The 24,435-nt window shown below is 35.1% G+C and overlaps 1 protein-coding gene across 28 annotated transcripts in view; it reads right to left on the bottom strand.

Moving 5' to 3' along the window:
- NRXN1 (neurexin 1) overlaps positions 1 to 24,435 on the bottom strand; it is a 1,176,176-nt gene that overhangs the window by 154,564 nt on the left and 997,177 nt on the right. For all 28 annotated transcript variants that reach the window (XM_037806663.1, XM_037806673.1, XM_037806657.1 and 25 more), the window contains one exon: positions 15,101 to 15,272. In XM_037806663.1, coding sequence (XP_037662591.1) covers positions 15,101 to 15,272 — 172 coding nt within the window. The remainder of the gene's footprint in view (positions 1 to 15,100; positions 15,273 to 24,435) is intronic.

The following is a 24,435-nucleotide window of genomic DNA, read 5'->3' as shown; positions in this document are numbered from 1 at the left end:
TATAACAGACCTGAAAAAAGAGCATTGAACCCTACTAAGCAGTTTTACGCTTTCTTCATCCATAAAAATTCCATTTCTTCTCTAGTTCACTTTGGAGAGAGCCACTAAACATTTGAGAAGGAGAAAGAGATGTGAGGAAAGAAATTTTAGGAAGATAAACATCTTGGCTGTGCATCAGATGGCTTCAAATAATGGGGACTGGAGAAGAATATAGATGGTTTATAACAGAAAGCAAGAGAAGAGGCCCAGTCTGTTAAAGGCCTTCATGTCACTAGAATAATGGCAGCACAGATAGAAAATGATGGCAATTGGGAAATCTTGGAAGGAAAAATTAGTAAAAGCAAGTGCTTGCCATTGGATCCAGTGACTACTTTGATATCATAATGAGAAAAATAATGAGGAGAATTATGTTATTGAAAACAGAAATTATGAATTTCAGATAGTAAGATGATTTAGGGAGTTAGAATTTAGTTGCAATCAGAAACACACATCATTGCAGAACTGCAATGTAGGTGGGCTCATCACTACCTATTCACTAAGAATTTCTAAAAATTTGACAGGCACCCATCACTAGCACATGTTAATCGAGTTTTGTCTTGCTAACTTTACTGTATCACTACAGACCCAGAAGCTGCTCAATTTCTCCTGAGACCCCAGAAGAATTCGCCCTGGAAACCTACATAATGTCTCCAACTCTAGGACTGACTTGATACTCCCAAAGAAAATGTTTCTTATCTCAGCATAGATATCCCTTAGGAACCCAAAAGTTCTATAAGAAACTAATTCTGATCATCCTTTCTTAACTACTCCTTCAGCTTTAATTACTAGGATTGCTATGGAATTATCATAAATATCACCTCACAGAGAATAGGGCCATTTTTTTCATGCTGTTCTGAATCCATAGTCACCTCTATTCTTGTATATTACTAGATCTTCCCTCCAGAACAGACTTACACTTTATTTATTTTAAGCCCTAAACCTGTTCATCTCTTCTCTGCTTCATGTCTCTTCCAGCTCTTCTGTTTATACTTTTTGCTTTATAATCTTGGATTTCCCACAACATGCTTGCTCTCTAACTGATTTATCTTGCTGTCCAAGTTTTTACCTCAAACTCCCACAGGAAAAAGACAATGATTTTTTCTTCTCTGTGTTCCCCACCAGGTCTATAACAATGGAGAAGCATGTAATAGTGCTTAATGCATTTTTGTTGATGGATTAAAGGAGGATCTGAGGCTTTTGGCTTTCCATCAGGGCCTTAAAGCAAAATGTAGAATTTTATGTGTGAAAGAAATGGATGGGCCTACGACTTGAGTCTGCTGTCAGCAATTTAAAGGGTTTTATTCATTTTCTGTCAGTTTCTTTCCATTTCCAGTTGCTTAGGTTTTCTGAATGCTTTCTAATTCCGAATGAAATGAATATTTGAGAAAAATAATCTTTGGGCAGAAAATAAAATTTAAAAAAAACTATTTTGAATCCAAAAATAAACATGCAATTTAAGATACGTGAAACTGACTAAGCAAAGGAGGAAATTAAGCACAGATTTATGAGTGACTAATGATATATTGATGTTTTTAAATATTTTCATAAGGATAAGAAAAAGAAGCAAAGATTGCAAATCTGGTTTAAATTATTCTTCTACGTTCAGTTCAGTGTCTATTTCTAGTTAAAACTGTCAGTTTCTCCACCTGGAAAAGAATAAACTCAGTTCCCTAGTTTAACATCTAACGCTAGGCTGATTCTAGTTTCCCCAGGTAAAAGCCAAGCAACCGTTTCAGTTCTATATATAGGTAAGGTGACAAATTTATGTATCTTACATGTAGGTAAGGTGGCACATGTTCTGCTTGCCTGGGACAATCCTGGCTTGTACCTGTTATTTTGGAGTAAGTATTAATGGTGCCTCAGTCCTCTTGTAGGAGTGAACCCTTTTGAGTAATAATTTTTGTAGTCTTCTAATTATAAGAAACCGTTGTAGAAATCAGAGAAAGGAAATTCCTCTAGCTGGCTCGATCCCATGCAAAAGGTTTGGCTTTTCTTCAGGGAATGTGTGCTGGGCCAGTGCACATAGCTGGAGACCCAAGCACAGAGCAGATTTCAGTCTCCCCCTCATCCTCTCTGATGGGAGCCTTCTGAAATGCCCAGGTTGTAAAGCTATAGGCAGGGGTATGTCCACCAGCTGTCATGGTCTCCCTAACGCTCATATAATTTATGAAAACCCAAAGAATCCTCCAACAGCAAGCCCACATTCTGTCCTCTCTTGATGTCTGTCTTGATCACTACACACCCCTCAACCCTCTAAATTTTCACAAACGTATTTTCTCTGTCCCTCTCGTTTGATGTTATCTATGTCCTTTCTAGCGATGCCTCTATAGTGTTCTGGCTTGGGAAGGGTTTTGGGGGCAGAAGGAGGTGAGACATGTCTGCCAGGGTCAGGAGAAATAATCTGAAGGTTTTGAAAAAGTTTATCTCTGCAATTTAAACCTGAATCTGACAACCCATACAATGTAAATTTGTATCCAGAGGGATGCTAATATATGATGAATGATTATTGAGTATTTACTAATTACCAGATTTTTTTTTTTACCAATTACTAAGGTTTTAAAAACTAATAACTAATTTAAACTTCAAACAATCCCATGAGTAAGTTCTACCATTATGTCTATTTTATAGATTAGGAAACCTAAGTACAAAGAGGATAAGGAATTTGGCCAGCAGTTACATATCTAGTAAGTGTTGGAATTAGGATTTGAACTCAGATGGTCTGACTCCTGGGTCTTCTCTCTTAACCTCCATACTATCTTTCCTTTCATTTTGTGTTATGTTTGTAGTGTAAGTTTGAAATTTGGTCATTTGATGCTTGGTGTATATTTTCTAGTGCTGTTTTAATGTTTGAGGGGGATATGAGTTGGACTTAGCATTCACTTCTGCTCTAAAGAAAGAATAATCAGCAGAATGGAATGGACTCATCAGGAACATGCTATAAATCCCAAGGGATTCTTGAAGGCCCTCAGGGATCTGGACAGAAGAAGCAATAGCAGTTGCCATCAGGACCTCAGTTCAACAAAGATCTGGGCATCCTCCAGACATCATGGTGGGTTCCAAGAACAAACTTTTCTGAATTGTTCTTAGAAGGAGTAAGAATAGTGCAGGCAGAATTGCACAATAACTTCAGAGCATGGGTTTGAGCTTTGGGATGCATGACGTTGGCAAGTAGCCTAAGCTCTTTCTGCTTATTCATCCATCAAAAGGAGATATAATCTGCCTGTAAGGATATTATGAGTGTTAATGAGATAATGTATGTAAAATAACTAGCACAGTGCCCAGTATAGGGTGCCCAGCATAGAGTCCATGTCTAACTCACTGATGCTAACACTAGATTATACATTAGGCTCTGTGATAACTTGGATTTGGAGTGAATTCTGTTGCATCTTCACCCCACTCTTAATGCAACTTAAATTTCATTTATTGAGTCATTTTGATAGATTGACCTTTTGAACTCTGCTTACATAGAGCAAAGGCCATATCTGTTCATTCCCAGTTCTACTTCCTACTGTGACTGTGAGGTTTCTGCCCCTCTTCAGTAATACAAACCTGTGCATTGAAAGAGCTTCCTTTTGCTTGTTTTCCTTTAACCATGAATTATACTCTCATCCAAGTCCTATCCCAAACTGAGCAATAAAAATAATAAATGAGAGATCTGAAGACTCTTCTTAGACTTTTAAAATGCTTCAACAAAGGTGACCCTGAAAAATTATTATGGCATGTTATCAATTAGTTGACACTACTTAGAAATACGAAGCTAAATGTTCCTCTGTTCTGTCCAGTTTTATTATCTCATAAATCCAAGTAAAATACTTTACTGGAAATGCATATGGTAATATCTAGACAGACTTCTGCTAGGTATATTCTCTTTTGGATTCTCAATGGGTAATTTAAAGGTTTGGGCTACCAATATAGATGATATGCCTAAAATGACAAATTACTTCAATAATAAATAACATGAAGAAAGTTAGTCTCCAATTTCCAGGGGTGAAAATACCCTCAGCTGATGCTTTTTAATGCTGAGTCTAATTTATGAGGCTAAAAACAAAACAGACTTTAACATGTTTAAGATGAAAGTCTTTCTTTGAGAAAAGTTCAATCCATGAGGCTAAATTTGACACAAAATATTGATATCATAATTTTAAATTTTAATATATGGCCTATTTAAAGCTTCACACTTCAAAGGGTTTTCACATTTATTTTGTCATTCCGTCTTAAGTAAGAATCAACTAAAATATGAGATTAGGTTACACCTTTGGATTATTATAGCAATTCAGTCTAAATTCCTTAGTAGTAAATTTACTTTTCTAATAACCACAAGAATTATCAGTTCCACAAAAATATCGAACTTAAAAAAAAAATTTCTGGAATAATGTTATCACATATGGAACTGAACAAAAGGTATTTTAAAATGTAAACCTTTACTTATTTTTTTTTAATTTTGAAATAATTTTAATTTACAGAAAAGTTGCAAAAATAGTTCAGAGAGTTCCCACATACCTTTCACCCAGCTTCCCCTGCTTTTAACATCTTAAATAATCAAAACCAAGTATCTTAACCAAGAAATCAACACTGGTACAATACTATTAACCAAAGTACAATCTTTATTCAGTTTTACCAGTCTTCAAAAAATTGATGTCATTTTTCTGTTTCAGAATCCAATTCAGGATTCCATATTGCATTTAGTTTTCATGTCTCCTTATTCCCTCAGATCTGATTTTATTTACGATTCATGATGTTGATAGTTTTGAAAAGTCCTGGTCACTTATTTTGTAGAATGCCCCATATTTTGAATTTGTCATTATCAGATTGTGGTTAGGAATTTTGGGCAAGAATATCACAGAAGCAAAGTGTCCTTCTCAGTGCATTATAGAAGGAGGTAAACAAAGTGAGTATTTCTTGTTACTGATGATGTTAAACTTGATCACTTGGTTAAGGTGGTTATCTGCTGAGTTTCTCCACTGAAAATTGCTGTTTCCCTTAAGAGAGATACTTTCAGACTCCATAAATTACTTGCCCCTCCTCAAACTTTCACACACTAATTTTTAGCAGCCATCAGTGAATCATGCCTTAAATTACTACTTTGAGTTTCTAATGCTGATTTTCTCTTTCCTTCATTCCTCCACATTTATTTATTGGAATTCTTCTATAAGGATAATCTGCCCCTGCTCCCCCATTTATTTATGTATTCAATTACTTACTTACATCAGTATGGACTCATGAATATTTATTTTACATTTTGGGTTATAATCTAGTACTATCACTATATAATTTGTTGCTCAAAATGCTTTGACCATTGGAAGTTCTTTCAGATTGGTTACTGTGTCCTTCTGTCATGATCCTAGATCAGGGGTCAGCAGACTATGACCTGTGGGTCAAATGTGGTTCTCCATCTATTTTTGTAAATAAAGATCCTTTGGAACACAGCCACACCCATTCACTTACCTATTGTCCATGGCTGCTCTCCAGCTACAATAGCAGAATTGAGTAAGTATCAGAGACCATGTGGCCTGCAAAGTAAAAAATATGTACTATCTGGTCCTTGACGGTAAAAGTTTGTTAACCTCACCATAGATGGATTTTTTTTTTTTAATTATGAACTTTGGATAGTGCCCCTTTGTTTTTGTCATAAGTGAGATTGCTTATAATAGAAAACTTAAATATAAAAATTTCCTAAATTCTCCCAATGTAATTGGTTATAATATAACTATTTTGATATTAAAGATTTTTTTGAAGTAGGGAAGGAGTGGATTATCAGTATTCTCCTGTAGTCAGTTGGATACACATATAAACTAGATTAAACCATAAATAATAAAATAATGGGGAGAAGAAGGTGAAAATGATCAAGTAAGGGGACAAAAAGAAAAATTTTCCTCTTCCATGAGTTCTGAAGTTTTCTCTATACATGTTGAAGGGCTTTATTAACCTGTTCTTATAATAATGATAAAAACATTACTCCTCAAAGATGTCAGATTAATAGTTACTTTTGTCTTGGAGATACTGAGCACTGTTATTGCACTATCACATTACACAATCCAGTCAATTTACCCACAGACCTATCCAAATGGGACTCTTACGATGTGTTTTGGTTGTAAGGGATATTCAATATTAAGCATAGTATCAGTGCTCAAAACACAATTATTGGCAGGATAATGGCCTTCTTATCATCATATTTCAAAGCACAACTTACCTAAATTGGAAATGCAAAAGTTGGCCTGCTCTCTTAAAGAAACAGAATTTTATCCTAGCTAGTAGAGTTTACATCCAGAAGGCTGCATTGAAAAGGCGGCTAGTCAAAGGTTAATATAGGACAGCTACATCTCACTGGAAGCACACTTCAATTGGGGAGGAGGAGGTTCTCCTCATCGGTTCTTAAACAGACAACATTTCTTCCTCCAAAAATCTCAATGTCCTCAGAGATCACCTACAGAAGAGATTCTGAATCTTAAGTAAATAGGCCATTGGGACATCTCACAAATGAGATGCAACCCCTAACACTCATACTAGTAACTTTTTATTTACATATGTATATGTAGATGTGTGTGTTATTTTAAAATAGGGTGTCCTACTTTCTCAGATTCTTATAGAGATGGAGATTCAAAGGAGGTTAAGAAAGCCTGATCTAGATTCACTTCTCAGATTGAAGACAGTTCCTAACTTTTGTGATCCACATAGGGCCTAGACATCAATGTATGAAATTTTAACCTTTTTTATATTCTGCTACCTCTTTACCATACATTCAATTGATTGCTAAAAGTAAAGCAACATTTAATACCAACTTATTCCTGAGCTACATATAAGAAAACTAGGTCAAAGATGGACGAGAGGAAATGGTATATAAAACATGAACCTTGCTAATAGGTGGCATTCAAACGCTGACATTCAAAGCTGAGAGGGAAAAACCATAGAGCAGGAATTTTTTTTTATTGTTAAATTATATGCAAAGCACTTATTTATCATAAAAAGGTATAAATATTTCTTGGAAATTTATTAAATTTAATACAATTTAATAAAACTCTCTTGAGAAAATAAGGGATGAGAGTTTGAGAAGTGTTCAGAGATAGTCTTATCATTGAGAGGAGAACATAATATCTTTCGTTGAACTAAGACAATTACAGATTGCATGATGGAAGATACTTTTGGATAATAATCAAGTTATTAAAGCATTGCTATAAAACTATGGATATTATTAAAATCAACCAAACACTTGCAGCCATTTAAAGTTTCTCGAAAGTACAATATCCGTAAAAATGTAATTTCTCTGACCTTCAATCTTTAGCTTTTCTTAAAATCCCTTTCCATCTCACCTCCTAAAAACTGAATTTGCATTTATAATGGTAGTTAATTTTTTATATCTGACATGAGTAATTCATGTAGGAACATGAACTTGATTATTAGTCTTTGGAGACTTTCTTTGGAGAAAAATCTTTGAACCCAATATCCAAGTTGATATCTTTGGCCAACCTCATTTAAAACATGATAATGCTAGTCTCTGTTTAACAGAAGTAATTTTCAAGAGTGGAGTCAATATATCCCTTTATTATGATAAGAATTCAAATAAAAAAAAATTGTACATTGGAGATAATAGCAGGGAACAAGAAGCAAAAGGCAGAATCTTCTGGAAATCACAAAGAAGGGCTATTTGTATATTACAATATAATATAAGTGATAATATGCCTAGAGAAATTCATTGAACCTAGTAATTGATCAATAAATATTTTTCATTTGATTTCATTTGTTGGTTCCTAAGTTATAGAATCTGAGAAGCTGTCAAAATAAGAAAGCATGATTGAATAACTTGGAGAAAAATCTCTTTTTCTTTAGGTTTCAGTCTCAAAGGAAACTTTGTAACTTGAGTGTGTTTATAAGCAAAACTTCCAAAATGGAATAAATTTATTACCTGTTAAATGTCTCAAAAACTATTTAATTGTTTGTTTTAATGGGCTTTTGAAGGAGTCTAGCTTCAAATACATATGGAATTCATGAGGTGTGTTCCCGTTTATTGGGCCCTTAGTTATGATATCACTTTCCCTGTAGTCTCAGTTGCAAAATCGATTAATCTAAGTTGGAAGGAAAAATAATAGAGGAAATAAGGAAAGAAGAGCTTTGGCTTACATGTTTCTACATCATTCACAATGATATCCAAACAGTAGGTACTCAACTGACAGCTAAAGAAATTTACTTTTCAGATTTTTTCAGTGTTGTCAACAATAAGCATTTAGTAATATATTAGTTTTTAGGGTTAAAAAATCGGTATGCTCTGAAAACAGAAAAGCAGTGGTTTGGTGGGGTTGAACTGAGGTCTCAGAATCATCTTACATGCAATGATTAATTTGTTTCTGTGAGAATCTGGCCCAAGAACTATAGGGCAGACTATTGATGGGAGGCAGAGATTTTAGCCTCCAGACAAGAGAACTTTATGAAAGTTAGTGATCGGTCCCTCATCGACAGGCTTCTTGGGAAGGAACATGAAGACCATTCCATTAGTACTTAGCAAGAATGAAACAAAAAGGCAACTCCCAGTCAGACTGCAAGACTTGGACATGAGGAATGGACCAGCACAACCTGTTGATATACTCTCTGTTCCTTTTTTTGGATTGTGAAAAATAGTCTTTTGGAAGATAGTTCTTTTATCTATGTTTGGCAGCCAGAGGAGTCTACATGATATGAAAGCCCGTAGAACCACAGAGAAAATTTCCCTTTCTTTTGTCAGAAAATAAAATCCCTAATATGTTCATGTTACAGTAACTCTAAAAACTCTTTAATATTAAAAAAAGAAAATCCCCAGGTCATTCAAATGATAAGAACAAGAGAAAAGTCTGAGAATATAACATTTAAAACACATTTTTGGGTATAATTTCTCTGATGCCAATCTGATAATTTTAAGCATATGCATTTAATATACTGCTTATCAAAAAGTTCATTATGCTTCATTATTAAGAAAAAACACCAAACTCCCAGAAAAACTGAACATTATGAAAGAAGAAAATGTACACAGGAGAAGTCAGAGTTTTGTCACTTTCTAACTAACACAGTTATAATATTTTGGGCCTCAGATTTCTCAGAATATGTAAGATTTACTGGGGAAATTTGGATTAGTAAACATTTCAATATGTCAAGCAGAAGCCAAACATTTATACACTCAAAAAATCCGTCAATGCATATTTATATATTCTGAACAAAAACCAACAGCAAAAGAGAATGTTTTAACACAGAAGTCAAAGGAGGAAATTGGAGTTTTTCAATAATTATTTATGAAGCACCCAACCAGATGCTGAGCCGTGATTATTATGTTTTTTGTTGAACTCTCCTTAAAACTGGCCATTTATTTAGTGAATGAGTCACTTCTATATGGTTTTATCAAGTTAACACTAGTGAGTCATATTTTCAATCTTACCATTATAGGAGGGAAAAAGGAATTCAGTCAAATATTTCCTAATCTATACATTTAACCAAGACATGAGGCAAGTATTCTACTAAGAAATAGTTTTCTACAAATAATTCCTAAGGATGCTGATACCTGGATCCTGTAATGATCCTCTCCTCTTACAGCTACTAAATCAACTAAGTCTCAAGTGATGTCACTGAGAAATATATATATAAATGAATAAATAAAAATGAAATGTGAAGTTATGTCAACCTAAAGGTTGAACGCAGCAGGGACAGTAAAATAATGAAGATCCATATTATTTAATTTAAGGAAGTTTCTAAAGTAAGGCTAAAATAATAATAATCTATGCCTAGCAACCTGAGTATTATTGATTAAAAAATTAAGCGATAAATTAACTATAGTTTTTATAGGAAAATTATTATTATTGCATGTGTTACTTTTGAAACACTGATAATACAATTTTGTCTGTATATGTGTCTTTGCAGGTCAGCAGAAGTAGCAGACGATGACAGGGATTAATAAGCAGCTATGATAAACCATGTAAGTCATTACATTTAGTTATGATAACTATACGTTGGTACATTGAAGGACACATGTAATGATCTTTCTTCATTTTGGTGTCTGTCTCCCAGACAGTATTCAGGAAGGTGCACAGAGCCGGGGACAAGAGTTTTCAAGTAAAGTTTTGACCTTGCCACTAACTAGCATAGTGATATTGAGGAAATCAATTGACCTCTCCAAAGTTCCATTTTATTGTTTGAAAAATGAAGGAGCTGGAATGGAAGATCTCTGAAGTTCCTTTCCTCTTTCAAATTTATGATTATAAATGAGGTGGATTTTCTCAGTTAAATGATACTAGTGAAAATTAGGTTAAAAATAAATAAAAACAGCAGAATCACCAAACCAACCTAAACTTCAATACTAAAATAGAAAGTTCAAACAATGGAATGGCTTATAATAGATAAGTAATAAATTTTTGATGACTTTAACTGAAAAATAAGTTAATGGATTAATCTAAACACAATATGTAGAATTTAAAGTACAGTGATAAAGATGACCTTTCTGAGCTACCAGCCATTTAATAGTCTTCACTGATGAAACAGAGTTAAGATTCATAGTAAAAATACCCGTAAGATATTCAAGCCAGATTGCATGGTCATGCAGAAAGCAGTTACACCATCTCATCTCCACAGTTCTTTCTTTCTCTTTTTTTCTGAGTTTCACATCCCTTAAAGGGTCTAGTTAATCACACCACACAAGATCAACTTCTTTAAATCCTAAAAGCAAATAAACTCTGCAATACTAATTATGACAGTTAACATATTATTTGATATTGGTAGGTTTTCTGCATTCCTCTTGTTTCCCAACCAAATTAAACTCTTAGCAAGCAAGAACTATATCATAGACTTTTCTATTTGTCCCTGCCCACAGCACAGGTTTCCATTTCCTTGGTACCTAGTGTAGTCTGGTGATACATTGCAGCATTAGAGTATATTGGTTGAATAATTGCTGGGGGAGAGAGACGGGGAGAGAGTGGGGAGAGAAAGCTGGCGGGCGGGGGTGGGGGGGTTTACAGTCTGGGAATGATGTTCTTTTCATTCCGTTGTTCACCAAGTCTTATTATATATTCTGCATTCATCCTCTTCTTTCTTTCCCCACATCCTGTTTTAGGCATTTATCTTCTGAAACCTGGATTATTTAATAGCTTGCTAAATATCTTCTCTGTCTCTATCTCTTTCTGCTAATCCACCTAAATGAATGCCTAGCTGTTCAAGTAAAAGCCTAGCTGTTCAAGACCCAGATCAAGTCACAATTTTTTTTTTTCTTGGTCTTACTAAACCAATCTCTCCAAAGTGGCCTCCTTCCTCCTTGGAACCTATTTTCCCTTTTGGTACATCTTATTCTGGAATTCACCAAATAAGATATGATAACTCATGTATAGTATTTTTAAATCTTGAACTTATCTCTGTAACCAGATTGTAAGCCTAGTGATGTCATTTTATACAAATCCACCCTTTAATTTATTTTTATTTGATGTGCTAACTTGATTGGAAAAAAATTAATATTTGACCTTGAGTAGACTATAAAGGACATCTTTTGTCAATACATGGTAGGCAGATGAACTCCAGTTTATCCTAAAAGGTAGCTGTGATTTATGTAGAGCAATCTTTAGGCAGGCAAGCAAGATGACATCAGATTTTGCAGATTGATATTACGAGGAGGTCTATTTTTGTTGTGAGAGAAAATTTCGCTACATAACTGTAGTTAGGGACAAATCAGTGATTAATGATGCATTATATTCTAGGGAGTTAACTGATAAGCACCAAGAAATGGCTTTTAAACTTTAAATGTTTTGCAACATATTATTTCTGTACTTTGCTCCATATACAGAAAATAATGGAAACTGCATCTGCTATTCAGAAAATTCAATATTTATTCTAAAATATGGATTGTTGAGATACAGGAGTATTTCATATACTCTAATAGAGCACAAAATCCACCTCTACTAATTAGTTTCTCTATGAAAGCTTTCCAGACAACTGTGGGGTAATACCACGTCAATGCTTTAGGTGCATTTCATTAAAGGTATAGTGTCGCTGCTAGATGAATTGCTTCATATAAAAGCACTTACCACAAAGCCCTATAATGGAAGGTTAAGTGCTATACTTAATTACTAATCTCAACCCTTATTACCTCTATTTTGCAGTGCAGGCTCTTTAAAAGAAACCAAATACAGTCTGTTGGTTCTTGCTACTCTGATTATAGGACTTGGTGGTAAAAGCATTAGTCCAGCAGATTTTCTGTTGAATATTAAAAATAAATAAATAAATAAAAACTAGTCATACCAAGAACCCACAGAAAAAAGAGATATACTAGACCTTGCTATTGAACTCACACTTAAAATCACTTTGATTTAAAAACTTTAGATGACACATACTTTTTAATTTGGATTGAAAACTTTTATGTAACTGCTGTAAATGAAACTCCAAAAGAAAAAGATGTTTGAAATTTTCATGGCTTATTTCCTACCTCAACATCACTCTGAAATGCAACAATAGTGAATCCCCTGAGTTTTCTATATATTAGGTGATAACCTTTTATATGTACAGAACAGAATTCTTCTCATATGCTCTAATTTCCTTGATGGAAGACTCAGTGTTTTACCCTTACTTGTATCATTCAGAATAATTCTAACTCTGCTTGCTCTTGATTTATTAATTTATCTAAAATACTTTTTGGTGGAAAAAGCATTTGGAATCCTTAATTAAAATTAAAAGGTAGTATCTAAAAAGTCTATTTCTAAACATTTGTTCCTTAATTATCATGATATTGTCAGCTTCTGATTTTTAAATATATTTCGTATTGTGTGTCTTATTCTGAGCTTCCATTTAATTGGAAAATAAAATATTATATGTGTTAATCAAATATCAATCTAGAAAAAATTTACAAATATATGTTGAATTAATAAATGAATACTGCCCTACTCTCAGTTACCAGTATTCAGATTACACATTAGTATGGCACAAAAAAATAGGGACCATGTCTTTTTTTTTGAGCAAAATCCAGTACATGGTGTCTGATATGTGCACAAAGGTTTGTTAAATACATAAACTATATTAAAATAGTGGGATATAGAAATTTAAAAAGCATTATGAATATTTACCCAAATACATTGGTGCTTTAGAAAACCAGGTTCTGATCATCTAAGCTTGGGAAATGCATACTATATTTCTTATAAAGATGCACTATGAATATCAATGTAATAAAGCCCAAGTGGAGATATTTTAAATTCAACTTAACTCAGAATTTCCCAAACTAACTTGTGCATGGATCCACTCCACCACTACCACAGAGTTTTTAAAGACGTTAGTTTTGAAAGTGCTGGTACAACTAAAAGGTTACTCAATTAAGAAAATTTTAAAGAATTAACTGTTGAACCAACATTAGGCAAGAGGCAATAGCTACACTGCAATATTATCAGGATTGATCATTTTACATGTCCAGGTCTACTCTTCACAGGTAACAACACTCTAGGAGCAGGACTTTATCCCACTTTATATATTTCATAATGTCCAGTGCAATGACTCCCTCTCAGTAAATAAGTCTCAAATACGTCCATATTTCAGGACATTTGCTAATTCTTTTTTTTTTTGTAATTCCACTGAGTTTGTAATTATAAAAAATATGGAATTCCACTAAGATTTCAGTGAATGCAATAAAGGACTAGAGGGACTATGAAACATTTTACCTAAGTATTAAGCTACTTTCTTTTCAGATCTTCTATTCCTTCAACTTACAGAAGGTAGAGGAAGGTGTATGTTCTCATAATTGTAGTATATAATTGTGATAAGTCCCAGTACACCAATTCTGCAAATATTTATTGTCTACTATTTGCCAGTATTGTAATAGGCACTGAGCATACGATTAATTTGTGCTTGCTTCTGAATTTTGTCATAGAGCAGGGTTTGTTTTTTTGTTATTCCATTTAATTCAGCAAACATTTGCAAAGCACCAGGCTTACAGAATAGGTTTGAACTGGATTTTGAAGATGTAGAATTTTATAAATCAGAAAAGATCCAGAAGGGCGTCAAAGTCATTTCATTTCCTAATTGTGAGACAGTACTGGGAAAAATTGATATTAATTTAAAAACTCATGTATTTCATCAATTATTTCTTTCAATTAAAAAAAAGAATCCTAATAGAGGAGTTTGTGTAATCATTTTTATTGTGAAAATGAATGATAATTTATTTTATACTTCTTCCTTATTCTATGCTACAGATCTGCTGTATAAAAATCATTGTTGTATCTCAAAGGGGAGCAGAGAGAAATAAGACAGATGATTTTAGTAACATCATTTGTATTAAAACAGAGAGAGGATAAAGGATTGCTGTAAAATGCCACTTTTTTTAATCGGAAATATATGCAATCACAAGCAACACTGGTTTAAATTTCTAATCCACTGCCTTTGTTGCAAAAATGTAGTCTTAGCAAAGCTCACTAACAATGAACAAGATGATTTTTATCAATAATGGCTTCAGATTCATTTTATCGACTTGAAATGAAAAATATTAGTGTCACAGAATCCTTATGAAACCCTGTGATTATGACAGTGGGAAAAAAAAACTTAATTTACATGCATGTTCTTACAACTACTGATTAATGATATTCTGGTTCTTTTCCATTTCTCTGCCTATCCCATGGTTTTCTTGCACATTTCATGAATTCAGCTATGCACCAACATCAAAGGAACTGTCTTTATTTTCTCTCAGAGAAAAGCATTATAATATTTCCTCCCTCTGTTTTAAATTTTAATTTTGTTACTTTTGACAAAGCCTTTCCTTTGTTCAAATGCAAGGATCTGGTAAAAAGCGATTTGACATGTATCTTTTGTGTCTGCATTTTTCAGATTTCACTGATGTCCTGAATTTTGCAAACGAAACGTGTGCCTTCAAGTTCTCCTATAAAATGCCATTTATACACTGTATCAAGAACAGTTTAGGAAGCTATTACATTCACATGGCTCTAATGTTCAATAAATACTTGATGGCTTCTCAGAAAACCCCAAATTTGGTGAAACGGATGCAAAACAGTGCTTTGTTTTCCAGTTATGTTTTGCTTTTTTTCTTTTTTCCATAAAATCTTCCCCGGATCCAAATTCACTGGCTTACCTGCAGGGTAGCGCTCGATCACTGGCCAGTTGTCCACTTGTAACGTGGCATTGCCACCACTCCTCGTGAAACGGACTACATGGTATTTCCCATCGTTAATGATTGCATTGGACTCTTCGATGGCGATGTCATCTGTCCCAACATTAAATTTAACTCCAATTTTTCCTTGGTGCTGGAAGACAGGAGGGAAAAGAAGTTGTTTTAAGTTGTACTAATTAATCAACATTTAATATATATAAAGTTCAAGAACATGCTTCTGACAATAGCTGCTTTCTTCAAATTTTACTTCTGAAAAACTGCATGTAGAGAAACAAGTTTCTTGACATTTGGGTAAATCTGAGACATCTCTTTCATGGAAAATTGATATTCCAAAAGACACACTTTCAAGGAAATTGAGTGCCTTCTTCCCTTAGGTTATCACAGAAAATGTGCACAGCAGCCTGCGTGAAAGGCCATCCTTTCATTTCCTTTAACATAGATCCTTTAATCCACTCTTCCCATTGCACAAGAAGAATGAGGCTTGAAATTCCCCCTTTTAAGAACTGGTGAAATCAGAGCAATGAAGTCTGTTTAGAGCCAATTGACAAATGCTTACAATACATAAAATTATTCCAAAGGGTACACAGCACGCAGACAGGCAATTAATGAGCACAATTTCTACATTATTATTCACCAAACCACCAAATACTAAAAGCCTGAAAGTTATTCATCACTTGACAGATGATGAAAACTATGACATAGGAAGATGCAATGAACTGTTCAGGTTGTATAACTTAACAGAGATATACTAGAACTACCATCCAGTTCCCTAATTCTTAGTTTGTGTTTGAGCTAAGATGATGCTAAAATATGGTTATCTAACAATACCCCACTTTTGAAGTTATGCAGAGCAGCACTGCAAATCTTTCTAAGTGCAAAGTTATTGCTGTTAATTTTAAAATTTCATAATACATTGCGGTAACTAGCCATGTGCTATGTCCTCTGGCTCTGAGAAGCATTCTCTAACAGCAGGACTGTCAACTCTACCATGACTCGGTTGATTTCCAAAGCAGGTGGATTTGCCCTTAATCAGTAGCACTGAATACCTCACTGTAGGCCATCGTCAGAGTATGTAACCTCACACTGTCTGCTGCTCACCTTTTATCAAATCTCAGTCGAGAGGAACAACATGAGGGAAGAGGGGTTAAAGGACATACAGTCCATCCATTTCTGTAGAGATTTTAAGTGAAAATATCAGAAACCTGAATGTTTGGACTGCACTCTCATTCACTTGCTGGATTCTCCTGATTGAACCAGGCAGCAAAAGTAAGGCATTGGCTTACAGGGAGGATTGCCATAAGAAAATTTAGTACAAAACTGCATTAATTTAAGGGAAGTATTTTAAGATCTCCTTCAAGTAGATGTTCTAAAAGATTTGTTATTACTGTTTTTTTTTTCCTTCTTGTTTTTTTATTGTTCATTAAAGATCTCTTTCTTATAAAAAGATAGTATGGTTTTAAATTGTTTTTGTTTTGATTTGTTTTTGGCTTGATGTTCAATGTGGCTTTAAGAAAATCATGTTTACTTTTGACTTTGGTTGTTAGGAAACTCAGAGTCAAAGTGGTAGGGCATTTTAATAGTTGCATAGACTTTTGGCATACTGTCTTCCCTCAACTTATTTTAATTTCCCACCATATTGATGATGATCCTGAATTATTTTAGATTTATGTCCTTGCAAGTCATTTCAGTTTTTTGTAGAATGAGCCAGGCGATAAACCCAGCAGGACTCTGACAGAAACTAAAATTTCATTCAAGGAGCTGTGGGGACTAATTTTAGATATTATTTACATTTAATTTTTAAGCACAGGTCATTTTGTGGACTCTCATTATTTCATCATTTTGGAAGAATTCCTTTTTGCTCATTTTTAGTAAATTTTTAAGAGAGAATATATCTTTCTAAGACATGTGATATAACTATCAGAAATATTTAAGGATTTCATTTAAGAGACATGAGAAGGGATCTTTATTTAACAAGCACCTATATGGTGTTCTAAGCACTCTACAAAAAGTAACTCTGGTATTCCTCATAAGAGTCCCATGGAGAAAATACAATTTTATCTTGATTTTACAGATGAGGAAACTGAGGCACAGAGTGTTTTAACATAACACAGCTAGAAAGAAGAAAGCTGTGATTTGAACCCAGGGAGTCTGGCTCCAGAGTCTATGCTTGTAACCATTAAATAAATTTGAATTTTAAGGAGACTGGGTCATTTTATAGTGGAATTGGTAAATCTAGCTCTTCTTTACCATTTGTTCTACCTTTCCTGCTAGAGTAGGCGCTCCACAGGGCCTCGTATTTTGCTTTGCACATAGTAGATGCATATCAGTTAGTGTGTGCTTAGAATAAATTTGTAACGGACAATAAACAACTGATATCTGACTGTACTAGGATGTTAAAATGGACTTCTCATATTTTGGTTTCAGCTGAGGTCTTAAGATAAGAGGCCAAAAAGTACATTGCTACTTACATATTACAAAATGAGGTACAAGATTGGCTAAACCAGACTTGCAAAGGAGAGTACTGAGAAGTACTTTAGGAACCTGAATTAGTTACCTATCTCCAGCCATCAGAGAAGAAGGAAAGGCCAAGTGGATAATTGACAATTAGAAGACAATTTTTGGAGAGAACTGGGATGTGCCCTGATTTATACCCACCTCCAAGGTGGAAGGTTACTTTTTCCGTATCTCAAGTACAGGGAAAGAGCCTTCAATGGGACCTGTCAGAAAGCTTGATATGGGTCTCCCAGAACTTGTAGGTACTGTCAGGGTAGTCAGCAAACCTGGGTTTGACTCTTGCCTAAGAAATCTTCAAGGGGAGAGAATGTGACTGTCTGAGGTCCTGATGGCAGAGTAGAGATATTGCTGCATTAAAGGCCACTCGTGCATCCAGAGTTTGGAGGGCAAAGGTAGGTGGGAATATCCATGAACCAAGCATTAGAAAGCCAGCATTGAATTGTGTTATATTCTGTCCAAGAAGGACACTTGGAATGGAGGTGAAAAACAATAAGAGCAACAAAAACAAACAAACAAAAAAACCAACAGACAGCAAAAGACTCAGCAGAAAGAAGCTGGGGTTGTGGTGATGTATGCCCAGGGATTGAGTTTGGATCCTGAGATGACCATCTGAATTGGACGAGGTGTATTTACCGACTTCAAGAGAAATACCAGCAAAGAGACCCCAATGATGAAAGAAGACTCCCTAAGAACCCATCTAAGTGCCCCCAAAATGCTCCCTCAAGAGTCAGCTTAAGTACAAGCCAAGCCCGACTGGATGGCTACCATAGAATTCAAATAAGATTCTTCCTGGCCTTCATCTCCTCTTTCTCCTCTTGCTTCCTCCCTAGAGGAGTCGGGACAAGGAAGTGGGTTAGGGCTAGGGTTAGGGTTAGGGTTAGGGTTAAGAAGGAATAACCTGGCCCTTCCTCTCACTGCAAGTGGCAGCTCCAAGAGAACCCCAAGCAGGGGGTTCTTTAATTGAAGTTGTAAGTTTTTATTATCACAGAAAAGAACTGAGATTACTTTCTACATGTAGAAGTCAACAGATTATCTTGTTACTATCCAAGAGTGGCTAAAGTAGTGTTGAGAATTGCCCTTGACTTCCCTGGGGGGTCAGGAATAAATATTCCCACAGAGCAGGTTTAAATTCTTCTTGAATCCTAGGAGTCAGCTCTTTCAATACACCAGATAAATGAAGACATCTGTTACTCTACAGTTGCCCATTGCTTTAGGGTGTCTGCTTTTATAGACATGTCCCTTGTCCCAGTACAGACTGAAAGCAATTGTTGGAATTCTCTACTTGCTGTCTGTGGTGACAGGAAAGCTACGACAGTTTATTTTCATCATAGCTCTAATCATTAAGAAGATTCAAGTTCTGAAAATAGAAGCAGTGCGATGCTCAAGGTACAAAATGGACCAAACTCTGAAGTAACTCCCTGCACCTTTTACATAAATCTTTCTTTTGCAACATGAACTGTAAAACACTTATCTTCTAGGATGCAGAAATCCCTGGAATTCTTGCCATCTGATTTCTTGCAACATAGTGGGTGATTCTTGGAGAGCTGCTGACTTTTCAATGGTGCCCAACCCTCCCTGGATATGCTGATTTGGTTTCCTAACTTCCAACATCTTTTATATCACATGGATTCGAATCTACAGAGTCAGCTGACAGAGCTGAATACCCCAGCATAGGTCCAAGCAACAGATCTTGCCCTAATTCAGACATTATCTACCCCACCCTAGAATGCAACAAGGTCTTGAAAAACAATTTAATCATAACTGATGATCAAAGGATCTATATTTTTCCTGAAACCAAATAAATAAAATACACATAAAAACCACAAAAATTAATATCAAGCCTATTTAATGGACCAATATTTGTGATTCCATTCAGAATCTACAAATATTCGCCAAACATACCCCTCCATATTGACAGGATACCAAATCATTTCAATTATATAAACAATAAGCCTTGCTAAACTTTCTTGCCAACTGATAATTATAATTTAAAAGAATTCATCTCATATTCTTATTCTCTGAGATTAAATATGATTGTCTCCACCAAAAACTCATGAATATTGCATGAGCAAAACCAGCAGTAATTTCACTGGACATGTACTGAGCTCTCTGTATTGTATCTTCCTTGAAATGGATAACTGGCTCACACCATAATTTCAAAAATCTATTATGAGACTATCAGTAATGTGGCATATATAATTTAATGAAGTCTCTCCATGGATTCATTAAATAAATAGTGACAAAGGTAATTATCGATTTTCCACAAAAGCTCATTTCTGAATGAGGATTATATTAATAAACCAATTTAAAAGGAAATATCATAAAGTATGACATGAGGAAAGACACTGAAAGTTCTAGCAACTGGCACCACAGTTTGATACGTAGTTTAATTCCATCTCTTCAATAACATATACATTTGAAAAATATATAATTTAACCAAGATTGCAATTTAATGGTGTACTCATACTCAGTATCTTGGGCATACCTCAAGCAAGTTGTTTTTATGTTATAAATGCAGATATATTTTCAATGCATGTGCATATATCTATAGGCATATTTCATATATAAAGATTTAGTCTACATAACATTTTAGTCCACTTCTTTTTTGCCTCTACTCTTCTGGAGTTGTCCTGTGGGAGTGTTTGGTTCAACAAGACACAGAAAAGGAGACTAGTAAAAAATGAAAAAAAAAAATTTTGTTTTGTTTTTTTTTTTGTTTGTTTGTTTTTGTTTGTTTACACCCTCCTAAAAAGTAGAACTGAACAAGATGAATAAGTTGCACAATCCAGGAGGGCACGGAGCTTAGCAGAGAGCCCTGGCTATCTTCTAGAAGCATCTGTCCTTCAGCCTGATGCAGTCCCGTACTCCAGCATCCCATTTTGGACAGAGCTTGACAATTTCTTCAGCGAGCCACCTGCTCCCCAGTCTCGAAACAACTACATATTTATATCACTGCTAATTTAACCCCAAAACATTTCCAGCTTAATGACTGACTTAGTAGCTTAATGACTGACTGGTAGAGACCAGTTTACTAATCCAGATGGTCCATAATGCCAATAACAGGTTTTGATCTAGTTGTTTTAACCTAGCACTGGGCTGGAAATGCATCCTCTACCTCCCCACCCCTGCCCCCAATACACCTGTCCTGTCTCCCACTTTCCCCATTTAATAATATATTTTTTATTTAGCCAACAAATATGAACTGAATCTACAATAGGTACTTTGCATTATGCCAAGTGTATATGGATAATACAAACATGTAAAGTATGTTCTCTGCCTTTAGGGAAGCTTTCAATCCAATTGGTAAGATAAATCATGTATGCAAATACACAAAAAAAAGAGTTAAAGGATCATAAGAGAGGAGCATTGAAGCACTGTGGGGTGGGGAATCGGGCCATTCTGCAGGGTCTCGGGAAGCCTCCATCTGTGTGTCAGGAGGAAGCAATTAGCCAATGGGGAACACTACAGCACCCAGGTGTGGAGAAGATACGTTCCTTCTACCTTCCATTCCTCTTTTCAGGCCCTACATGAGAGAGTGTTCACTGGGTGCCAGGTATTGAGCTATATACACTGCACGTCACCTAAAACTCCCAAGATCTGTGAGTGTTTTTTTCTATACCTGCTCAAAGAGTTTAAATAATGTGCTCCAAACTAAATAGCTAACAAGTATCTGTACTAGAATATGATCAGGTTGGAAGGGATTTTCTAAAAACAAATGATTTGAGCCATGTCAGTGTCCTGGGAAAAGGTTATGAAACAAATGCTTGCTAAGAGCACTGAGTCAAGGGTAGGACTGCTACAGAGATTTTTAACTTCTCTGTATCTTTCTTTTCTGCTAGCTGTTTTTCATAGGACCATACAACATGGAAGGAGAAATGAGTGAGATCTAGGGTCATACTATCTCACAAAGATCTTATTTAGAGGTAACACATTCTAAGAAGAACACATTTTCACTTTCCCATCAAATCTTGATTCAGGATAGTATATCTTTTCTAATCTGCTCCCTCATTCTACTGAAGGCTATAATAAGAGCCAATCACTTCAAACAATACTCTGAGAAACCTGTATTTTAAAAAGCATGGGGTTGAGGGTTCTGCATAGCTTGTTTTGGTTCCATGAAACTATTATCTTGATATGATATACCCTCCGGGAGGTTATACTCATCTCTTGGTCCTCGGAGTATCTAATACAATGCCACAAGCCTGGGATAGTCCTCTTTCCCACTGCCTTATGTGCTGGTTTTTATGTTCATGCTTTAATTCTTCGATAATGTTATAAACAGTTTGAGGGCAGGAAAACAAAAAAGGCTAGTTTATTCCTTACTGTATCCTTCACAGCACCTAGCAGAATACCACCACACTTGCAATTTTCCAAAGCTCTTTCACATGCAATTTATTTTCTTCTTTCTTAAACTGGGATAGTATTGAGAATTCCCATATCATAAAGTTCACCATTTTAAAATGTCCAATTCATTGGTTTTTAGTATATTCATAAGGTTGTGCCACAATCATCACTATTTAACTCCATAACCTTTTCATCACCCTGCCATCTTCTCTTGAGATGATGTACACAAAGATATAAAGTTGTTAGCATACATAATGGCTATTTTGCCCCTTGAGCTAACACTATTATTACTATTATCATTATTCTTAATTTTGGAGAAAAAAACACAAGAGTTTGTTTAATAGTAACTTTGTGGAGGTTAACTAAAAGAACGCTGGAATCTTATAGCCATTGGAGTTTAGCTGGAACACATAATATCTCATTAATCTTTACAACTACATGTGAAGCAGTATATCTGTTTTATAAATGAGGAAGCTAAGGCTTAGAATATTAAGAGACTTGATCAAAGTTATAGCATCTGATACCTAATCCTTGGGAGATTATGTCTAACAGTTTTAATCTACCATTTAGTTCAATTTAGACAAAACTTCCAAAATCTAATCACATTCACTGTGGGATAAACTTTCTTGCCACTGACTATGTTGAACAGACACTATTTGGATTAGACAAACTTTACATTTCCTCTCATCTGAAAGATATTATGGTTCTACAAAAAGCCTAAATAGAAAGCAAAGCAGTTAGAAAAGAAAAAAGTTAGAAAACGAATTACTACTAATTGAGTTTTGTGAAACATCTCAAAAGCACCTAAATTTGAGTTTGCCTTAGATTTTATTTTTTTATAAAATAGATGAACTCAAGGATTTTGTTAAATTGTTAAATGAAGCATTTTCCAATAAGGGAGCAGGAAGGGGACATCCCACTAGATTGGTGTATCAGAGTTACCCGGGAGAACTTTTTTAAACCATATATGCTCCTTCACAGGAAATCACAACAGTTCTGCCGGGGAAGGATAGAAGGATTTGTCCTCAGCAGTAGGAATCACAACTTTATCAGGTACATTGGACTTGGTGGTGGTAAGTCAAAAGAAAGTCAATGAGTTCTCTTCTTGAGTTTGGGCCAACCCTGAGTTCCGGTGATAACAACAAAACCCATCAGTGCCTCCATTTTCTCACATCAATTCTCTCCTTAGATGAAATTAAATTCAAACCAAAACAAGGTTGGGATGAAAGTAGCCCACTGAATGACTGTCTTATGGACCTTTGAAAGGGACAATATCCCGACATTGGCATTGACATTTGATATCTTCCTTACTTGTTTCACCAGCTGGGCTAATTCTGGATTATCCTGTATATTAGAGAAGACATTCATGATCCATTTACGAGTTTTCCAGTGTGGGCATGGGTTTAGAGATGTCACCACGCCTATTTCATGCGACTCTCTCATGGGCCAAACAGCACTCCTCTGCATGATACCATGACAGCCATAGACCAATATAAAGCTAACATGCAAAATAGGGAATCAGAGCCATCTCTTTGAGATCATTGGTTCTGTATTCCCACTCCACTGAGATACCGATGACCATGAAGTGGTAAACCTTTAAATGTGCCCTTATATATAAAGAACGTGTTTTTCTTTCCCTTAAATAATGAACAAGTAGAAATCAAATAGAACAAACAAGGGCATTTTGATGGCCTATATAACATATTTAATTTTTCATAGATAATACCTTTGGTTTGAACTCATGAATATCCAGCCCAGTGGTCTGATGTGAAAAACTCTCTGGGCTGACGCATGGAGATCTGAGACCCACACTGGCTCAGGCTAAACCTTGTCCAAGGTGCAGTGGACTTATCAGATATGGCTTGTTTTTATTTTGCTTTTTGATTTGTTTTTTTATTGCTGCTTTTAAAGCCCTTGGTCGGGTGTTAAATTAGCTTTGCTTACATGTTACAGCCATACAGGAAACAATGTGCAATAAACATTGTATTTTAGGTGCTGATTATAACATAACCTTTGCTTCTCTGCTTCTTTCTGACTCTTTGTCTTTGGTCCATTACACTGCTTAATATTATCTCCACCAGGAACTGGACAAGGAAAGGACATTCAGCTTTATCAAGTCTGCTAGTCGTTGGCATCTCTATGTAAAAAAGGTTTCCCTATAAAGGAGGTTTGGGATTATTTGTGGATTTCATTTACTTGTTGTATCCCAGGCCCATCATTTTTGTGTAGAGTTGACTGTATAATTACAGTATGACTCTAATGTTCCAAATTTCCATAGCACAGAGCAAAAACATTTTCCAGACAAATGGACAAAACAGCTGTGGATGGTGATTTTTAGTCCTCTGCATGGTAAATGCTTCCATAGTAACTAGGTTGTAGGTAAAACAAAATTTAAAAAAAAAATTTAAAAAACACAGAAACATAACAAAAGATAAACA

Source organism: Choloepus didactylus, chromosome 17, assembly GCF_015220235.1.
Source record: "Choloepus didactylus isolate mChoDid1 chromosome 17, mChoDid1.pri, whole genome shotgun sequence".
Classification (NCBI taxonomy): Eukaryota; Metazoa; Chordata; class Mammalia; order Pilosa; family Megalonychidae; genus Choloepus; species Choloepus didactylus.
Note: the sequence above shows the minus strand (reverse complement) of the source record. Positions and strands in the feature narration are given on the sequence as shown.